This window comes from Acanthopagrus latus, chromosome 15 (assembly GCF_904848185.1).
Source record: "Acanthopagrus latus isolate v.2019 chromosome 15, fAcaLat1.1, whole genome shotgun sequence".
Lineage (NCBI taxonomy): Eukaryota > Metazoa > Chordata > Actinopteri > Spariformes > Sparidae > Acanthopagrus > Acanthopagrus latus.
In genome coordinates this window covers 12388304-12410421 of record NC_051053.1, presented here as the reverse complement: position 1 = coordinate 12410421, position 22118 = coordinate 12388304, and the positions used below count along the sequence as shown (strand labels likewise).

The 22118-nt window shown below is 44.6% G+C and overlaps 1 protein-coding gene across 6 annotated transcripts in view; it reads left to right on the top strand.

Annotated features, from left to right (window-relative positions):
• LOC119033946 (signal-induced proliferation-associated 1-like protein 2) overlaps positions 1 to 19970 on the top strand; it is a 90291-nt gene extending 70321 nt beyond the window's left edge. For 3 of the 6 annotated variants that reach the window (XM_037124577.1, XM_037124579.1, XM_037124575.1), the window contains 8 exons: positions 1007 to 1380; positions 3879 to 4136; positions 7284 to 7419; positions 11896 to 12118; positions 13994 to 14125; positions 16390 to 16507; positions 17587 to 17665; positions 18084 to 18230. In XM_037124577.1, coding sequence (XP_036980472.1) covers positions 1007 to 1380; positions 3879 to 4136; positions 7284 to 7419; positions 11896 to 12118; positions 13994 to 14125; positions 16390 to 16507; positions 17587 to 17665; positions 18084 to 18230 — 1467 coding nt within the window. Of the gene's footprint in view, positions 1 to 1006; positions 1381 to 3878; positions 4137 to 7283; positions 7420 to 11895; positions 12119 to 13993; positions 14126 to 16389; positions 16508 to 17586; positions 17666 to 18083 lie in introns of all 6 variants that reach the window. The other 3 variants (XM_037124574.1, XM_037124576.1, XM_037124578.1) reach the window with 3 other exon arrangements.
• Positions 19971 to 22118: the final 2148 nt, after the last annotated feature.

Genomic DNA, 22118 nt, shown 5'->3' with positions numbered 1-22118 from the left:
TTTAAATCAGAGTGAGGTCAAACTGGACTTGTATACGGGCTTTGCAGCAAACAGCGGCTCAATTTGGGGTATTCAACCTCGTGTCGTCCCCTCTAGCCGCTCGTTGCACTTATCACTTTCCCCTCATTGGCATGCTAACAGGGCGCCTCATCTCATCACAGTTTCTAGTTCTCTCACACTTTTTCTAGGACACATTTTCCTAGAAGGTTGAATATATTAAGTGCTCGAGCCTCTCATTTCCCCCTTTCTCTATATTCCCCTCTCACTTATCTTTTTTTTTTTTTTTTTTTTTTGGCCCATGCACAGTCTCTCCTTCTGTCTTTTATTTCTCCTTTGATGCTGGAGGCTGCTGCACACAGCTAACAACATCCTCCCGTGCTTTCAGCCAGTGTTGCATTAACCCGAGCCAGTGGATAGAAATTTGGACCATTCCCTCTCTCTTCCCTAACATACAGAGCTTGTTTTTCTGTTTTGTTGTTTCTGTGTTTTAGCTGTGTGAAGCATAACATAATGAAGAAAACGTGACAGGTCACAATCCTGAGGATTGCTGTTAACTTTCTCTCGAGGCCTGTTTTTGAGTCAACAAAATGAGTTATAAGACCTTTGTCCTACATTAAAAATGTATTTACTTTTTTTAGCTGAACTCTGACTTTTTGATCAGAACTGATAAAAAAAAGTTGATGCAAATATCATTCACCTATATAGAGGGTAAGATCATGCACATCTCTCACATAAGGAATTTGAATGTACGCGTCTGACATTCTGCATATTCAGTTCGTCTTCCTCCCTTTTACTGTCAACCAGCCAAACGATAGCCTTGAAAAAACTGAAAAAAGCTGTCACCTCCGTCAGGGACACATGAACATGTGATGTAGCCTGATGGGTAAACCTATCACTAAGTATGTTAAAAACTGCCGTTAAGAATAATTTGCACCTGCTGCTTAACCTTGTCTGATCTGCTGTATTTCTGTCTCCTTCACCCCCTTCTCCCCTCTCATCCGACCAGACGGGCGATAAAAACTCGAGCCACTCAAGTAGCAACACTCTCTCGAGCAACGCCTCCAGCAACAGCGACGATAAGCACTTTGGCTCTGGAGACTTGATGGACCCAGAGATGCTGGGCCTCACATACATCAAAGGGGCATCCACAGACAGCGGCATAGACACTAATCCTTGTGTGGCCCCTGGGGCCCGGGTGTTAATGCAGGGCAGGGTGGGGGAGCAGGGGCACCCTTGGGTATCAGAGCACCACGAGGACGGGGCGTCAGAGGAGGAGCATGGGAAGCTGTACCTGCCGCAGGGCTACGCCTCTGCCATAATGTCGAGTCATGTGACGGAGGGAAGCATCGGAGACCTGAGCGAGATTTCATCCCACTCAAGGTATAGTCCAGACACAGATTGTGTGTTTTATTCAGGTTTTTCCCCTTAAAACCAGTTCAGATGTTGTTTCCTATTCTTTTTCATGTATACAATACATCTGAAGCTACAAGTGTGTCACTGGATGGTTTAAAAAACAGAGTGAATCACATGTTGTTGAACACCAACGGGAGACAGTGACATGTTGGAAAGCCAATATCGCGACACCAAACGAGGGAATATCTATAGGAAACACGTTCACTTCTCCAACAGGCTTCCAGTGACTTGTGTCTTTGCCAAGGTGCATTAAAGCTGTTCTGCAGGCCCAATGCTTAACTCAGAGACTTAATGCTTTTTTATCAATCATTGCATTGTATGCTCCAGCTAATTTGCGTGATGACTCTGATGTTCTTTCCTCTCGATGGGTAATTACTTGATTGTAGTGTGTTAGGTCATTGATTTGCCCTCTGAGAAAAATCACACCCTTTTCATGGAATGACCGGAAGCATTATCTGCTGTGTTCAAACATGTGGATGTACTTCACACTTACCCCACCGCCACGCCCGCACACTTTTGCCCATTATCTTTCCCGTTAAACACACACACATGGACAAACGCACACACAAAAGGATAGCTGCTAGCTGTTAGTTGACCTTTTCACCGAGCCGTGCTCCCTCACTCCTGACCCGCACAACTTGACTCATCCAGCTGTGCTGAAAGCCTTGTGGGTGGAGCCGCTGTCAGGCTGGAGCATCATGGGGGGTTTTATCACACCGTCGTCCAAGTCCTACTTACCAGACTGGGGCCCATCTGGGGAAGAGGAGAGGTGTCACAGAGGGTTGGCCCTGCAGCCACTCACAGTCTGTCTGTATGAAATAGAATGGGTATCTATTTGTTTATGCCATACAGGATTATGTTCCCACAATCTGTTCAGATCATTGACCGGTTTGGGAGCCATCAGAACTGTCCGCTCCAGGATGTCATTCAGAAATGATTAAAGAGCCCATGCCATCACCTTGACTACTCCGATGCTTCCCACCTTTTATGTAATGGTCTTTGACACCAGAGTGTCATCTGAGCAAACAGTGAAGCAGCAGGAGCACATTCTGCAGGGTGTGGCCCAGATGGTCATGAATATGGAAGCGGAGTGTGTAGTGCCTCCAGCTAAAGCCAACTCGTATGTCTCAGGGTGGTTTATGAGAATTTTTTGTGTTCGCCGAAAGTTTTCCAGCAAACAGCAAGATGATACTTAAATGATGGATCGTAACCAGGTCACTGACGCCAAACCCAATCTGTCCACCCTCATATTAATGATGTACTGTACGTAAAAAAGGAGCAAAAACAGGCAGAGTGCTTCTCATTTTCACATTGCTGTTTTAAATGTGATACATTCATCCTGCATTAATCTGTTATTAGGTGAATGATTAGATAGGATAAGGATATTGAGGGGTCCTAATTATTTTCACAAAGCTGCAACAATAATCAAGGAAATGGCACATAAATGTGTTTAAATCAGATAGATTTTGTACAATTTTACTGTCTATGAAATAAACCAGAAGCAAAAGTTGTTATAAAAAACTATAGCTGAAATCTAGTAATAAATATTTAAATAAATATTTTTTCTCAAGAAATAAAGCACTTTGACCATTGCATCATAAAGTCACAAAACAAAAAAAACATTTTCCCTTTAACCTTTAGCCAGCCATGTCCTTACTTTTTTTTTTTTTTTTTAAGAAATAAATCAGCAGAAGACACAGTGGAGGATTTCTCAAAACCTCTGCAGATTTACTGTCTAAATACCACTGGCAGAAAGTGGTGAAATACACTACTTAGTGATTTGAGTGCACTGACCCTTTAATCTGGTTTGTCAGTTGATATTTGACTAAATATTGAAAGGGCAAAGTTCAGCAAGAATACGCACATGATAGACTGCATGTGAGTCATCTCCAAATGTAGGTCAGAGGTGAACTTGCGTGACTACACTCTGCGTAGAGGAAATCATGTCATCCTGCCTGAGTCAACAGCCAGGCTGAGTTTCAGTATTACTCTCTCATTTTTTCATTGTATTTTTTATGCTTTCATGTTTTTTTTCTCTGTTTAAATACGCAATATGTAAGAATTTTATTTGAAACAATGACTAAAATTGTCAACAGAATGTGAAGAAATAGCAGTTTTGACTTTATGTCTATATATTGTGTTGCATAGATATCTACTGAGGTTAGCATGCTAACCAGCTAGCCATGACCTGTCCCAGTACAAAGCTGTTGTGCTAGTGGTGTAAACATCAACACTACCCTAGTCCCTGAGCTCCTTGTCTCAAACTGCTAGCTTCAAGGCTAACTGAGCTAACTAGCTAACAGCAGCCACAGTTAGCAGCAGTAAGCAGTTACTCTGGTGATATTTGCTGCCCCCTATTTGTTTGGAGTGTGGGGGCCAATTCTTACATATTGCGCCTTTTTTAAATTCACTCATTTTGGTCACTTTTGAGTTACATTATGCTTTATTTTTTGCTATCATGTCAGTGGCTCACACCACTCTGGCAGTCCTCTGGCCCGCGGTGCCAGATACTGTATGTCAGCTGACTCCTCCAAGGTGTACACCATCCCCCAGACCAGCAGCTCACTGACAGGGCCAGAGCCGGGGCCAGGTCCCAGCTCAGAGGCCTGCGGACAGGCACGGCCGCAGGCTGGTTGCACTCTCCCAGTGGGCATGAAGACGACCGAGGATGATGATGATGATGCCCACAGCACTGAGGGACCTCCCAGCATTTCAGAGTGTGGGTGAGTGTGTGTGTGTGTGAACGAGGAAGCAAGAGCAAGCGTGACTGAAAACGGACAGAAAATATTTAGCGCATACACCACAAAGTTAGTACAGTTTGGTTCCAGTTACACTAGCTAGAGTGCAAAGCTAGATGATGCACTTTTTAATCACGCTAACTAGCCACTTCAGCACTGTTCCTCTCACTGTTTCCGTCCAGACGTAGAGTCGCACAAAGGCCATTCCAATACAAGTGTCCCCCCTCCATCGGCCCACCCAGTGTGCATAAACTGGCCTTGATTGAAGCCGACAGCCACAAAATAAATAAGCTCAATGAAGCCGTGGACATAATACACTTGGCACATGTCACTTGTGGTTATTGATCGCTCCCGTGAAGCCGGGTCCCCGTGGACAGCCAGGCTGAGACTCTACCAGATCAGCATCTCTGCTGGGAGCCAAACAACGATCCACACACAAACAACACACTCCTGACGCACATGCAGCCCGAGGACACCTGCCGCAGAGTAGCCTCTAGAAATACTCACAAAGGGAGAGGAATGCATGCAGTCGCTAAGCCAGGTTGAGACTTTATATGAGCAGTGATGACTGACTGTATCTGTCTGGTGATTAAATGGATGCTGCTGAGAACAGAGAGCCATTGACGGTGAAATTGAAACACAGCTTTGATGGTGTGAGTGTAGATGTGTGTGTATGTGCTTGTTCGAAGGTGTTTGCGTGACCTGCTTGGGGCATATTTTGGAGAAGAGAATGTGAGCTCTGCCCTGGAAGAAACCCCCTGCTCTAGCTCCCAAGTAATTTCATTTAGACTGTGAAATTTGCCACTTAAGGGCGCCGTGATTGATCGCATGCACTGAAGTCATCTTCTGCCGACTTATGAAAAAGCTCTGTAATTCAGTTACCCTCCCCATTGTTTGTTTATATATTCCTGTGGTTTTATTTCATCTTACGTAACAGTGCCTCATGATGAATGGGCTAATATTACTCACAGATATTGTTCTAACATAATGAAGTTTCTCTTCCCCCTTTTCTAAGAAGTTTTTCTCATTTGCTGTAACACTGTATGTAATGCAGGATGTGTAACAATGCTCCTAACCCAGGGTTCTGTCTCTCTTGCTTCTGCTTCTTGTTCCAGAGGAGCAGAGAGCTTGTTAGCCTTCCTTCTCACAATGCTGTCTGAACGCTCAAGGTATACAGTTAGTCAAAGTCAACCCCGTGGCCCCAATCTGACCCAGCCTGCCCCCCTCACTCCACATACCAACCACCCCCCTTTGTCCCCGACCACCGCCCTACTAGCCTGTCCTCATAGGTCTAAAAGTGTCCTTACGTGGACAGTCCTCACGTGTGGCACATGCTGAGAGTAGATGGCAACCAGCTGTGCATCAGTGGCTGTGACATTTGTGTATCTCCTACAGAATCCCACTGTCCTCCTGTTAGACCCGTAGCCAACACACTCTCTGAATTCCTGCATTTCTGTTTCAAATTCTGAGCAAATTTGAGCTGAATTTCAGACACCATACATCGGCCCACATTTGTGTGAGTTACCTTCAGGCAATTTTATTCAAGACCATCACATATGTAATCAAGCATAAGTAACTCTGATATATCATGCTATTTCATGCTGCTTCCCACCTAAGATGAAGGAATTTGTCTCATCTGAAACACGTGTACCCTGTGGCGTTTTAATCAGCCACTCTTGTAATAGAGAGTGGAGATGACAAGCAGCCCAGTCTTGACCCAAACCAGCGATGTTGCGGTTATAACAACCCCACTCATTTTTTTCTTTAGAAGGATTCTTTATTCTTCTTTGGAGTCCTGTAGCAATGATGGGCAGTGTAACATTAACACCTCGTCTCTGACAAAAGAAGGCACCTCAGCATCAAGGTGCAGAAAGAAATAATTGTGTTTCCTCTTTTTATGCCCTCTTCAGCCAAGCCTTTTTTTCAGTCTTTTTCAAATTTCTGCCATTAGAAAGTGTGTATTTGGAACAGGTGGATGAAAACATACTCTCTTTTTTTCACATCCATACTTAGGACCTGCTGTGTAAGATAACATGTATTGCATGCTGTAGGCATTAAAATGATGCTCCCGTACAGCAGAATAATTTTTAATTGCAAAGGACAGGGCTTTAGCGAGGTTCCGATCTTCCCCTAATCATGGATCGATCACATAACAGCAAATTGGACAAGAGCTGATCAGGACACAAAAGGAGAGGATGGGGTTTGTCCCAACAGTTTTTTCACCAAAGCACCAGTATATACAGCTCAATTAAATGCATTTTCCTTCTTGGATGAAGCCCAGAGAAAAGAGCTTTTGAATCAGAGATGTCGTGTATCAGTCAGGATGCACCCAGCAATCTCAAATGGATGAAAACACCCATCTATGTATTTAGGCCTTGGTTGCCATGGTGCTGGGGCATCTCTCAGCGTTAGTGTCTCTAAGGTAACCAACACAGTCAGGCTGTCCCAACATCCTGCTATCTAGCGTACTGCAACCCCCCCTGCGGCTTTATAACACCCTGCCAACAGCACACACACTTAAAGCAGAGGTCTCACAGCCACACAGCTTCACCAGCCAGGTCACTTCCCACTCTAAACACTCAGCAAACACTCTCAATATAATGTTAATCTTCTCTTGAAATACCTCACTGACAACCACTGCCACCAAAACAAAACTTGTCACCACTTGGCTTGGCTCCTTCTCCAACCCTGTCTAACAGCTCTCGTGTCTTCCTCTGTTGTTGTCTGAACACTCCCCCAGAGTCCCTGGTTTGCACTTGTCTTCAGATGTAATTTCTGTCCAAAACCCTCTTTTTTTCCTTCCTTCCTTCCTTTCCACCTCTCAACGTGCTTGGCTGCATTCTTCACAGTCTCTTTAATCATGGGTTGGCAGGGTTAAGACTGGAAATAAATTCTTTCCCTGTTTTCTCCAACCCCCTTTTACCCCATGATCACCTGACAAGCATGGAGCAGGGATGCACCTGATGTTGGCATGCTAAGATGGATCCACCTGAGCGCTTTGCGTGAAACTGACAATATTTTCTAAACAGCTGGACCCGAGCTGTGATGGCCCAAGGCCTCCCGTTGCATGTTGTGTCTTCCATGGCCCTTCTGATGAGCCCTGCTCTTCTGTGCCCTCTGTGTCGTCCACAGGCAGCTGTATGCACAGGAGGCTGCCTGCCGTCTCCAGGCTGAGCGGGATGGGAAATCACTGCAGAGACTTTCGAAAGAAGAATACCTGAAAATGATGCAGCCTGACAGCCCTCCAGGAGAAGACAGGACTCGGAAGGTGAGGTTACATCAAGGGCATATGATCGGTCTCAATGCTGTAGAGACACATCAACCCACCACCTATATAAAACTAAATGCATTGATTTGAATTATGCATTAATGGATAAGATACAGTACATACAAACATGTCGTAAAACTCATTTATTTTCTGAAGAAGCAGATTTTATTTATATATATATATATATATATATATATATATATATATATATATATATATATATATATATATATATATATATATATATATATATATATATATATATATATATATATATATATATATATATATAAAAATTCATGGCCTTGACTTTAGGTCAAGGTTTACAGTTATATTTGCTGAACATCCTAACACTAACTTTTATCATTTGATGATGCACCTGCTTCAGTATCAGCCTGTGCTACTTCCTGAGCACCCTGCTGTGTTTCCTGCACACAAAATAATTAATAGATTTTTATACTCGGATTCATATTTTGATTTATTCCTTTTTGCATTTACTCCTGCTAATTAGCCAAGTGCTAGCCTACAGATGACAGACGCAGGTTTATCTTATCGTTGTGATAAACCTTTATAATAGATCACCTGTATGCTGTATGTGTTGGTATCGACAAAACTACATTGTGTGTGATGAGCAATCCTGGCACCAGTGAAAAGGACAGCCCTCATCTTTTCAGCCAATCAGATGATAACATTGACAAGCCTAAATTGGTTGTCTTGGAGACGTAGCCTCCAGGAGGATATATGGATATATCATGTATGACCTCACCACTAAGATAATGCTAACGACTTCACTCAGATATGGGAAGGGACATGTCCCAGCCATCCAGGTGTAAGCCCACGTCCTTGTTCTACATGTTAATTGTATGGATGAAATTGTGAAGTAATGTTGGTAGCATGATCATGTGACATTCCAAAGATCGTCCCCAAACCCTGAATGCTATTTCATCATGCTGACAAACAGGCACAGTACATAAGGCCAGAATCAGTCAGATAACCTCTTGCTGGGAAGCGAGCACAAGCAGGACAAACATCTGCTGCCTATCAGCTGGCACCACAGCTGATAGGGCTTGTCTTCCCTGACACAAGACCCTTTCAGTCGCCTCTGACTGGAACAGAGTGTTTGGTTAATTTGATTTAAAACAGGGGGCCTATGTTTGCTCAGTCGGGATGTCATGGATTAAAGGCAGGGAGTTGCAGAGAGTGCATCGATGTTTGATGTTCCTGCGTCCTGCAGACTCTATTAATTGCATCTTCAGTCTCCCCTGTGCCATCCCCCCACCCCTCCATCCATTATCTACCAGTAAGAGACCCTGGAGACGTACAAATGGGTTATTTTTGGATGCTGCTCAATTCCAATATAAATGCACTCCAGCCCTACAGATGACAGGCATGTCCTCTGGCACAAGCAGGCCTCGACCCTCACTTGATGTATCTCAGTGCAGTGGTTTGCTCATCTTGCTGTTGTATGCTGCACTTCCACTACGCTCACAGGAGAATGGGCTGTCTAAAATGAAAGCAGGTGTATCGGGCCTGCGCTGTGATTTCCCTTCATTTGATGCTGTTTTGTTCCCCACAGAGAAGGAATGCGCGGTAACCGTTACAAAGGTGCAAGGCACTGCTTGTTGGATTCAAAGAGAAGTTGAGTCTTTGTTGCAGTCTCACTCCCCAGTCCGATTCAGCATGATAATACAGTGTGTGGAAAAGCAATCTGGGAGAGAGATGCATGAGGGAGGGCACAGAGCCAGATACTCCAACCATATTCTGTACACATCTGATCCCAATGAACACATACTACTCTTTTTTGGGAGTAGCCTCGCTGGGACTGCATGTTTTCAATCATCTGCTGGCACGTAAAAGAATCAGACTGCAGTAATGACAACGTTGGAAACATCAGCGATGTATTTCTAATTTAATACAGTCTGAGTTGTTTAATCTCGTAAGTGATTAAACGGAGTCTTGGGCAAAGGTTAATTTGTGTGTCACTTCCGGTAGTCACCCGATGCCATTGTGTGGGTGAGCAGGTGCAGAGAGATTTTCCCTGCCAGCCGCCCGGTCCGCTGGGACGCCCCTCCACAGACAGGCAGGCTATTGTGTGGCTGACGTAAAGGAAAGGCCGTTCACAGCTTATTCTCCCACAACGTTCCTCCTTTGAACCTCCTGTGGGAAAGAAAAAAGCATCTGAATAGGTGGTTGTCCGACACATCCTCTCAAGTGGCACGTCAAAGGGTTCCAACGCTGGTTGTTGTCTTTGTTCAGTGCGGGCAGTGAGGTTAAAAAAAAAAAAAAAAAGTGCAGGAAATCGGGGGAAAAAATGTTGGATGTGTCAGTGCTGCCTCGACTGATAAGAACGAAAGAATTCAAAGGCATTGCAGCCTGAATCAGAGCGCAGACCGCTGCCAGCCGAGGTGGATTTAGACACACCAAAATAGTCCGTAATCTTGCAGGTTTGATTAATATGATATTTTCTGCCTAATGTGCTCAGCAAGTTCAATCAGGCGGTGCCAGGATGTGTTCAGAGAGCCCGGTTTGATGCTGTAGATGTAATAAATAGATGGCTTCTGAAAAAACATTAAGCCCTATTGCAAATGGTTTCATCTGCCGTGACTCCGTTTACTGCACTTCTAAATCTGTGCTATTTTTGCTTTATAAGAGAGAGCAGCAAATCCTGTTCTAAGTTGTTATGATGAGCGAGAACCTTATGGGGTCTAATCTTGTAAAGTTGGGTGGGAAAACTCGCAATAAGAGACAACCTTGTTAAGTTAAACCCTGTGAGACGTCGTATGTATGTATGCTGCTTTGAATGCCAGTGTATATCTCATTTAAAGACGTACTAGATGTTTGTCAAACTCTCACGGTGGGATTTGTGGGGAATCGGTCTTTGAAATGGAGATGGCTGGGTGTTGGCTTGTGGGGATATCAGTGTAGTGTTGGTTACAGCTGGAAAGCCAAAGGCAGACATTCACCCATCTGGGCGACTGCCCCGCATATCATTTGTGGCTACTTTTGATGTCACTGCTGCAATATTTATGTAGGCTGAAAGGGACAATGATGGATTGGATTGGCCTCCGCGGTTTCGTGCGTTTAAACAGGAGATCCTCCATCAAAAGTCTGGCAACAGTCGCGAAACTCGAGTATCCGTGCAGCAGTATGTCTCACTCTTCTCTGTGCACTGCAGCATCACCCCCTCAGGATGATGCTGCCTTTCAAACCCTCACAGCCTTTGGGATTGTTCACCCTGACCTTGTGTCGCCGTCCGACCCCTGCCTGGCCTAACACTGATCTCCTGTTCAGTGTTCAGATTCTTCGCAATACGAGTACTATTCTAGAGAGAGTACATGCAAGGAATCGCACACACTTTATGTAAGTACATTACACGGGCCGCTTCACGGAGCTGTGTCCACTGGGCCTTTGTCTGGTTTGTAAGCAAGCACACAAAAGAAGATTTGTTCTGGGCTCATTTAATATGATGAGTTTTTAATAGAGCGCTGAGTTAAATTGACTTATACAGGAGCGCCCCTGTGTTCTATTCATCTGTATCGACAATCCCTGGATGATCGCTGGAGTTTAATTGAAGGAAAATGACAATGTTTTTCAACCAGGATTATTTACCATAAAGGCAGCCATTGTGATTATGGATGCGCTCATTTTGCACCCGTGGCTACTGTTGGAGAGATTCAAGGAAACAGGGACTCGTGACGAACAATGTTTGTGGGGAACATCAACATCAAATTCACATGAATAATTTCTAACGGTAGTCTCTGAGGCTGACCTACAGTACGCACAGAACTTGGCCCCCTGAATTAGCCATTATCTAACTGCGTAAGGATCTACATCTGGGTCAACTTGCTCGCTGAATTACCTTCAATATCTGCACCAATGTAGTACTTAATACAATACTGAAAGGAATACAAAGTCTTGTTGTTTGTCGACACCCTCTGATGTGACCTGGTTTTAAATCTCCATGCAGTTAGCTGTAATGGCTATTCTACTCTAGCAGGCTTGTGTTTACTTTAAGTCAGATTGTAGACAAAAGCTTGCACCTCCCCCCTGATATATGTTGTTAAGGTAAGTGCAAAGCTGCCATCACCAATACAATGGATTTAAGCAGTCTTTTTTTCCTCCATCACATTAAGCTCAGTGACTGTTGGCCGCCTCAGCGCAGTGACCTCTGTCACCACCTCCACAGGCCCTGTCCCCGCTTTCTCCCACTTGCCAGACACTCTCCAGCTGTGCTCAATCCATCTGCATTTTCCTGAGAGCAAAGACTGTAATTGATTCCTGACACCGCTCCCCGATGTTCCCTCCTCACCCACCCAGCTGCCTGCTCATGTACACCTGCTGTGCTGTATAAGGGCAAGGCGTGGGGAAGGTTTGCAGAGAAGGGGCCATCGCTGGGGGTTTAGAGGTCATTCAGCTCTGTCGTCTGCATCGTTGTGACCATCGCATGACAGCTTGTTCTGCTTCTCCCTCTCTCAGGTGTCGGCAGTGGGCAGTTTGTCACCAAGACGCTCCACACTGTACCGGACGCTGTCAGACGAGAGCGTGTGTAGTAACCGCAAGGGTTCATCCTACGCCAGCTCGCACAGCTCCATGCTGGACCAAGCCATGCCTAACGACATCCTCTTCAGCACCACTCCACCTTACCACAGCACGCTGCCTCCTCGCATGATCCACAACCAGGGGGCGTCCAACCTAAGGAGTAAGTACAGGCGGTGAAACTCACTAACCTAGTTGCAAAAGAAAACACAAACAATCTGCAATTCTGCAATTCTTCACTGGGAGATTAAGGATGCACCATTGGGCCTATTGGTAAAGTAGGATGAACGTCACTAATAGCAGTTGTGATGCATTGAATTTTGCCCGGGGAAATTCATGTACCACTGTGACATTCCACCCATTAGTTTGTAGGGCTATGTAAGCACTGAAAACTCTTTTACAATGAGTAGGTAGTTGGGTAGTGCTAACAGAGAGAGGCTTTTGAAGCTTTTTACCTCTCAACAAAATAGTCTTTTTAATGTAAAAGAACTTTGTGTTAAAGGCTGTATCATACATTCATATGATCTTACGAGATAATATAATGAAGGGCTGAATTACTTTATTTTTATAATGAAGATTTCTTTCTTTCTGTCCTTCCTTTCACAATAGAGGAACTAAAAAAACAATGAAAACAAAACAACAACAAACGTCAGTGTTGGTACCAGCCCATAATTTCACAATCAGTGTCCTCCTACCAAGTATGCCGCAGAGAAGCTGCTTCAAGAGAAACAAACAGGGCCGTGCTCTGTCTTATTAAAATACCTCTCAGAGACAGGAGGACTGATGTAGACTTTCTCTGCATGTTGCTTTTGGATTATCATTCCTCTTCTCTGGCCCCAGATAAGAGCCAGGATACAGCTACTTGTTTGAAGAGCCACTTGCGTCCTACCGATATCATTAGCAAGACTGGTACACACTCCAGCAACACTCCTCAATATAACCAACTAATTGGAACTGGGTGAGGCGGCACGCAACTTGCAAAGAGGCCCGCCGCTCCGTCTGCATTAAGCAGACACCTGTCACTGCTGGCTAGTGTTCCCCCTCTCTACTGCTGGCCCAGCATCCTCTGAATATGTATCAGCAATGAGAGGTGTGATGTGTCCTGCCTGCGCCACTGCAGGTCCTTAAGATCTGCGACATGAACATGCCTATTTTCCCATCAGGAGTGTCACAGTGTCTGTCATACATTATATTTCATTCACTCATGAGTCCCTGCCTGCCTTCCCTCTCTGTCCCTCCTGTCTCATTTCCATACCGCTCCTCATCCGTCTCCGGCTGCCGTCGCTAGATAGAAAATGGCTTTTGGAAAGATGTTTCTCTCTTTAGCCCCTTCTGGCTGTCAACCTGATGGATCCCCGATTGTTTTGAAGGATAGTCGAGAACACGGGCTCCCTCTTTCCCTTACTGAAACAGTCCAATTTGGTAAACAGCGGCTCACTCGAGTGCCGTGACGCTCGGGTAAATTGAAAGGAGAGCGTCTGCATCACCTCGAGCTCTTGCCGTCTCTTCTCCACTCATGCTTTTCTAAATGCCTCTCTGCAGAATGGGAGCTTGTTTACTGCGTTCCAAGTCTTTCAGAGCTGACAGGGAGGGAGGGTGGTAGAGACAGAGGGGGGGGGAAAGGAGATATTGATTGAAACATGAAGACATTCACTTAGACAAGTCGTTTATCGCCCCACAGACAGCGCCTTGTGAGTGCTATGCAGAGACGCTGGTGTGCAGTCACAGAAATCGAAACTTTTCTTTTCAAAGTTAAATTGTTTGCGACCTTTAAGAGGATTTATTATTCCGGTGCGTCCAGTTTAGAAGCGGACTCAAGCTAGGTGTTTTGATGTTTTGATGAGCAGTGACTGGACCTTTTTATTCAGCTATGACTAGTTAGAATAAACCCCCTGCCTCCCCCCCTTCCTCTACGCCCCTCCATCCCTCTCCCAACCCTTCTTGTCTGCTCTGATGCAAACTGATGGGCGACTCAGAGATTAGCTCTAAACTCAGGCTGGGCCTAGACACTGATCTGAGTGCCTGCCTGTCTCTGCAGATGAGTTTTGGTTCTCTGACGGCTCCTTGGCGGACAGGTCCAAGTTCAGCGACCCGGGCCTCATGCCCCTCCCAGACACTGCCTCGGGCCTGGACTGGTCCCACCTGGTTGATGCAGCACGAGCCTTCGAAGGTAACCAGCCTGGTTGAAGCTGCTGGCACCTCGTGTAACCCCCTCCCCCTTACTGCTGCTTAGTTTGTGTGTGTGTTAAGTGTGTGTGTGTCTTTAATCTGCAAGTGCTAGCTGGCTTGAATGTGCAGGTTTGTGTGCGCTTTGTTTGTGTGTGTCCTCTAGCGTCTCCTAAGTGCTGTACGAGGCGACTTGTGGGAATCCATCAAGCACCCTAACTTGGAAAAATGAGCCATCATTTCTCAGCACAGACATGGAGCCAATTTCTAAGTCGTCACTTCAGGGAGAGTTCTTCCAGCGAAGCCTTTTTAACTGTTAAGCTCCGAGGTTGATAGTTTGGGGATAATCGCAGCTCTTCCGCTGGCCTTTTCTCCATTAAAACTGAATTTGGTCCACTCGAAGATTTTTTTTCTGCTAGAACAAGATGAGTCATCTGACTGAAAGTGGCAGATTCTCTCCTTAGAAACAGCAATCATCATACGTAAGGCGGACCTTGTAAATGGCTGCTTCAGAGTGTTTGTGGTCTTTGACAAGTCATTTAGGAATCGAGCAGGACTGAAATCTGTCTGCTCACTCAGTCACGGCATGTTTTCAGTTTATAAGCATTTAAATGTCTCCACTTCATGGTCAGCATCATCACTTCTGCTCATTTCTTCAAGTTGAAGTACTTTTTTCGATCGCACTCATGCCACTGTATTGCCCATTTGTCACGGAAAACGCGAACATGCCACGAGCCTCGTTTCAACTTGAACTACATCTGACCCCGAGACCACTGAAGAGGCAACGTAGCATGTGACTGTTCATTTGTCATAATTTATGTATCCTCTGTAGAGTTTCCGTCTTTGATCCAATCCCTGCTGCATAGCCCGCAGCGTATCATTTAAGGAGAGTGGAATCAGTGGAGATGATGCAGAGTCTGACTGGCAGCAAGAAGGGGTTTGTCACAGTAGCCCGGCTGGCCCAGAAAAACACTATGTAAACTGGAGGTTTGTTGCTGAGCAGACAGTTGCTCCAGGCTGCCATTGTGGTCCATGTATGTTTAACCAGCTCTGGTTAGAGCCAGGGGAGGAAAGTTTGCCAGAGATGTAAAGCATTTATAGCATTCCTAACCTTGCGGATCCTGCCAGGCTGCTCCAATTCATATTGCAGAGAGACTGTTTGGATTGCAGCATCCGAAAACACATCCTGGCCTCCTGACTTCTAGAGTTGAATTGGATGGAATTAAAATGGGATTTAGTGAATTTCACCGACAAAAGGCTTTTGGTGCAATCACTGAAAGCTGTCTTTGTCAACTATGTAATATGTTTTTTATTATTCCATCTCCAATAAATACGCCGCTGTTTATTTACTCCTGGATTGTCATGTTTTCAATTCAGCCTAAGCTGTTCCTCTTTGATTTTCAACCATTTGTCCGCTAAATCTGGACACAGGGTCACATAAAAATGACAAGCCGCTTTTCCGCGCCCGTCACTGATTTCCTAGAAGTCTTTAATCTTTCCGATGCAGCCATCGAATACGAGGAAAATGTTCATTCATATGTAAATGAAGAGCTCGGTCTCCCTTTCCTGCCTCGTCTGAGCAACCAACTCCAGGCTCCATCAGCTTTTGTCTTGGAGTGGATTAGCTTTCATTTGGGGGTCTAAATTAATGGAAGGGTTTCCTTAATCTCTTCTATGAATATGCAGATCCCTCTATCTTTAGTCTCAGACCAAGGGCTTGAGAGAGACAGAGTGGCTTCTAAAGAAGAAGAGCATTACGCCTCAAAACTAAGCAGTCCCCAAGTGTAACATGCCAAGTTTGGGTTTTCCATGGGGCTTTGAGCAAGCTTAAGGGCCTGATATGGTAAAACAAGCATGACTGGAGCCTTACAGCTCTGTGGGATCCAGCCCATTATGTGGCAAACAGCTGTCAGTGGAAGCTCAGAGGGGCGAGGGCACTCGAGCAACGCCCAAGGGACCGACTCTATCTGTGATAGTCTAGAAATGCTCTGTTTACCACCTTGTTCCTAGTTGCCTGGATGTAGATCTCTCTGTACAGCAGGACCTCATTTGGTGGCTTTTGCATCAGCATTTAACACTAGAACCACTCATTCATCCAGAGCATGAATGAATCGCCTCATCCCGTCAGGAGTGTGTGCATGCAAATGTGTTGTTCTGCTCTATTTTTCGTCGCATGCTGAAACCATGAAATGCGTCGCTGAACTCATTTCCTGTTTTTGGGTGTTAAGGCCAGTTTATGACCTGTTACGTGACCTGTTCTGTCTCCAGACCAGCGCGTGGCGTCATTCTGCACCATGACAGACATGCAGCGGGCAGAGGCTCTGCAGATCTCCAGAGAGCTGACCAGACGAGTGGTGGAGGCAGAGGGAGCAGCGCTGGAAGCAGAGTACGCCTAACCGACAAACACACAAGCACAATGCTCCCGTAGCCTGTGAATTATTGAGCGCTAGCTTGAATCCGGCTCGGAGCAGTGATTGTCCAATCATAGCTTAGCAACCATAACTAGGCACAGCAGGCCTGTCAAGCTTCGGATTTTTTCACATGATGAAGCGATGTGCAAGAGACTGTAATAAGACCAACACTCAGTATCTCAAGAGTTTGTAGTGTGGTTATCGTTTTATAACTTCTGCAAAAACCCGAAACACAAGAGGGAAAATAGAATTGCTTTGATTTGTGTTTATCTGCTTTAACGTTAAAGCGGCATAATCGTTTACGAGCACCAACAATAACTGAGTGTTTTTTTCAAAGACAAGGGTCATATTTTTAGCCAACAACTATATATGTTTTACAGGGACTGCTAACAAATGTGTCCCCGATTGAAACGTCCACTGATGGATAATCAATGAGTTTTGAGTTTAAAGTAACGGTGGCATCTCTATTATGTCCTTTTATGTGGTTTGGAAAAGTTTGCACATAACATTCCACCCTGCCCCGTGTTGGATAGTGTTACATTTGCCAGATTCATCAGTTGTTTCTCACCTTTAAAGCTTTTTTTTCTCTGATAACATTGAAACATGCTGTTTGAAAGTACGAACATTGAAGCATAAATTTAACCACTGTGTTGCTTGTCCAAAAATTAAGCCAGGGGCTATTTAGTTCTACACTGCAATACACAAACAAGGTTGTTCCTATATTTGTACCTCCCCTTGGATGAATAGAGGTGCTGCAGCAATGGACAGCATAAAAAAAACATGTTTGTTGAGCATTGAAACATGTAAACATCTTCCTGTAGACACCAAGAATAAAAAATATTGGGCCTTTTAACCCCATTTCACAGGCTTGTCAGTTTAAAACATATCAAATTAAATCATAAAAAGTCAGCTGGATACTTAGATTTCCACTTATTGACGTTAGCATTAGCTCACGTTAGCTAGCTACTTAGTTGGCTAGCTGAGGACAGTAAAAATGTGATAAAACAAGTCTTCCTTGAGTTGAAACAACATTATATTGTGTGTCCCCCAACAGCAGCGCCCCCTCCACCCTGACTGGCAAAGTCAACCAGTTGGAGGTGATCCTCAGGCAGCTGCAGCATGACCTCAGAAAGGTGAGTCCACATTTATCAACCCAGTGACTTGATTAACATTTCGTCACCTTTCCGCTTTCTTTTTTTACATGTCAGCAAACAGTCTGTGCCACTCAACCCGAGAGGATAGACATTGAGTAATGGGTGCCCCCGAGGTCTGTGTAATACAAACTCGTCCACTTAATTCAATATCCTGCTTCCTTTTCCGTATTGTTTCCCAGCCCAACATTTCCCCCACGACCGCTAATGTGCTTAAAATGGAGAGAGGAAATGCACTTTTATCAGCAGAGGAAAAAAAGCTTAATGCCTCCCATTTACACAGCGCTGACGAAAGACGGATGTTTCTTGTAATAGCGGGGCTTTTATCAACCTCTTTTGCATCCATTTATATTTGCCTCATGTCCTGGTGTTGATTGTGTGTGCGTGTGTGTGTGCGCAGGAGAAAGAGGACAAGGCGATGCTGCAGGAGGAGGTGCAGCACCTGAGACAGGACAACATGCGACTGCAGGAGGAGAGCCAGACGGCAGCGGCTCAGCTCAGGAAGTTTACAGAGTGGTTCTTTCACACCATTGACAAGAAACCCTGAGAGAGAGGCCGAGAGACCTGCAGGAAGAGAGAGCGAGAAAGCGCAAGATGGCCTTCACTCCTCCTGGGCACCCACTCAACTCCTACTTAAGACTCCCAGATGATCCACAGGCAAACAAACTTTCAAACAAACCATTACCGGCCCCCAGTGTAATCAAGACTCTTTAAAAAGCCCCTGCTTAGGAGACTGTAGTGCAGCCCTGTGTGGAATTAAAACCCCGATCTGGACCTTATTCTTGGGAACCTCTTCTGTCTGAAGTGCTGGGCTGTTTCTGATGTTAACGTTCTCTCCATCCCGGCGAACGAGCCTCTTGGGAAACTTCCTCATCTCCGGTGTTGGAGAGGAATCGAGAAAGGCAACCCCCCCGGGGGGGCCCCGCCAGAGTCCCTGGGATCTTCTTACAGTAGTGGAATGTAAAGCTCATTTACTGTAGTCAGCATATAATCTACCTACGTATGTCCCGTCAGTCTACTGTACTGTATACTCCGCTTTACTGTATCATACTGCGCACACTGTCACACAGCTGTTTCTGTGCCGGCCTTCACGGACACAGGAGAGAGGAGAGGAGGGTGAGGCTGGGAGGGGAGGGGAGGGGAGGGGAGGGGAGCGGAGGAATGTACTGGACATAATGAAGTGGTACTTACTGTCTGCTTGCACCAAGAGGAATCCACATGTGGTGGTCTTTAAACCTAACAGAGGAGAGGGGGAAAATGAATGTAGCTCAACTGAGACCCTTTTATTTCTGGATTCCCAAAGCCACAAAAAGGTTTCAAAGTTTGATGTTTCTGGGCCATTTTTCTTTTTTCTTTTTCTTTTTTTTTTTTTTTCTTTTTCAACGAATTCCACTTTTTTTTTTTCCTTTTCCTCAGTGTTGTAACGTAGGGTCACATGGCAGTAATTTTGATGTTTTAAAGGTGCTTTCCCTACACACGTTTGTCAGTAGTTTCCATTCACTGTCACAATGTCCTAGCAATAACAAAGTGGTAGTTACGAAACTGTGTTTAAAAAATAAAAAGTGAAGAAAAAAAAAAACCCGATGAAAAACAAAAAAAGTTAGCACAAACGTGAAGAGCTCCTGTCGAGAAGCAGTCGTACTTGACATGTATTTATAAAACAGGAAGAGACTGTGCCTAAAACTCTCGGTTGTAAATGGATTGTTTCTCTTTGCTTTTAATTCTCTTTTATAAACACATGCCTTGTCTGTGGCTCACTGATATGAAATTGTGTGTATGAATGTGTGTGCGTGGGTGTGTGTAGTTTATCACAGCAAAACGTGTTCTTATGCAGTGGTTTCTAGCATTAGAGTAAGCGCCAGTGAACCACACTTACAATGCCAAATGTGTTTATTTCTGTACATATCTGCCACAGAAGTGTCTTGTATTTAACACTATTATTTAAGCTTATTTAACCTAAAGTTGTTTATTTTATTAAGGGGTATTTGTTTTTTTCTTTTGTTTTTTTTCTGCACTATGGAGAGATAAAGCTCTGTGTATGTTGTAAAGTGTGTAGCTTGCCAGGGCAAAAAAGAAAAAACAAACAAACTATATATTTAAATATATAAATGATGATTTTGGAGATTCCAACATTTGGATGCTGCTAGATTACAGTTTGCTGGTTTGTATGCTTTTAAAAATGTCTCTCTCCGGAAACTGTCTCATCCCTGGTGGGACACTGGTTGCTTTATTTGTTTTTGTTCAATTTTTTGTTTTGTTTTTTTAATAAATGTAGTTGTAAAAATAACATTTGTGTGTGTGTGTGTGTGTGTGTGTGTTCCTTCCATTTTGTCTATTGCGACAGCTGACTCCAAAATCAAAATGTGAGTTTCTGGAGATATCAGCTGTAGAGACGTCTGCCTTCTCTCACATGTAATGGAAGTAGATGGCACTCGAGTTAAAGACCCTCGACAACAATGGCTCTTTCAAGAGTTACACAGACTATGTTGTGAGCAGTTTAATGTAGGATCTGTTTCTCTTTCCATAGCGTGCATCTACTCATTGATCAGAGGTTAGCTAACGAAGCTAACTAAGCCAGTCAGTCTTTAATGTTTCCATCCTGCCCTGTCACAAGCACAGGCCTCTTGTTCAAGAGTTGATGCGCACTTCCTCAGCACTGTGATAGGGTTAGCGTCTTGTTCCATTGTATATAAGAAAGGGGAGACATGTCTAAGGCTGATATCTCTAAAATTAACAACTTGTTTGGTTATGTTGATGCTGCACCAAACAAGCTGTTTGTTTTAGCTTTATGTTGCTCATGAAGACAGGAGAGTGGTATCAGTCTTCTCCTCCAGCTTCAGATCTCATTCAAAGAGCACATTTCCCCCTAATTGCTGCTACACATCTGTCCCCTCTCCTTACTGGCCGTGAGATGATCCTCTCCTAGCTCCTTTCCCCAGTTCTGCACAAAAATACCTTCTTTTAATTAGTTCTGTTAGGTCGGTGTCTCAGAGTCAGTCTTTTGAGTGTGATTTGTTTTCGCACGACTATCTCTACACCAAAGCTCAGCTAGAGACTCTGTCAAGGGGAAACTCAAAGTTAGCTGAAAGTTAAAAAAAAAAAAAAAAAAAAAAACAGCATGAAAAGAGTGCTGCTGAAAATGCTGACTTATTCCTTCAGGAGTGCTGAAGTCACTCAAGAGGGTAATGAGTTATTAGACCATTAAGGCCTTCATCAGTGTGAGTATGTGTATGAGTATACTTGTCCTGCTGAAGGCTTTAAGGGCCAAAATACGTGGGCATGTTTTGACTGTTGCTCCGATTCGACAGCCATCACAAACTAAAAGCTCTTTAAACTCTTCACCCTCTTGAGTGGCTCAGACTTTTTCAATGATTCACATGTGAGTCTGTTCGCACACAGTCTGTCCCTCACATTTCAACTCGTTCCTGCCTTTCAAGTGAACCTCGTCCATGAGTGTGTCAACAGGATGAGAATAGCAACAAAACGTTGATGGAATCATAAAAAGTTACTGATAGTCTAACAGAATGTGCCCAAATCTCATGGACAGCTAAGTTTGGACTCCATTAAAAGCATTTTAAATACAATAAATATACAAGACAAACCAATGGGATACAAGTTTAAAAAAAAAACATGGAATGGAATGATACAGAAATGAAGATGCACTGTCAGCTACAGTAAATGGGCTCATCAGCCAACAGACGTGTCCCCCCGGGCTCCGACGAGACAAAGAGCTCATCTCGGACAGGAACATTTGTCGGTCTCCTGCAGGTAAAAACAAAAGATAACAAGCTTTTCTATGAGGATTTTTCATCCTCTGTTTTGTAAACAGCAGGTGTGCTACGACTTTTTCGAATGGAAACATGAAACCATAATGTGTTTGTGACTTGATTCCCTGTGAGTCGGCGTGCTTTAAATAAATGACAGATGCTGCTTTCACCGCAGGGACGGCAAAGGGCTCGCTGAATAATTAATCATAAGCCTTTTTGGGTGCGGAGAGAAAAAACAATTAAATTTGTTTGCTACTTCCTGCATAAACCTCCAGCCCAGCTGCTGGAGTGTGGTCCCATCTATCATGTGCTCCAGGGGCTGGTGGGTGCAGCTGCATTGAACTGTGGGTAGAGCTGGTCTGGCTGTGTCTTATTTGGATACGTGTTTGTACCCACCGGACTCACCTTGGAGGGATTTCGACCCAGCTGCAGTTGGAATGTTTTTCGTTTTTTGCTCTTCCTCTGTCAGCAACTATCAATTTTTAAAAAGTAGCTTCATCCAACTCTTTCCACCGAGTGATCCCGGGAGGTCACGTCCTGACCTCTCCATCAGGCCTGGGCGGTCGTGTGCGGATGAGCTCCGGGTTTGGTGCAGGACCAGCGTGCGGTCAGATAAGATGGTTAATCTACATGTGTGCGCGCGTTGCCAGGACAGCAGATGGGAGCTA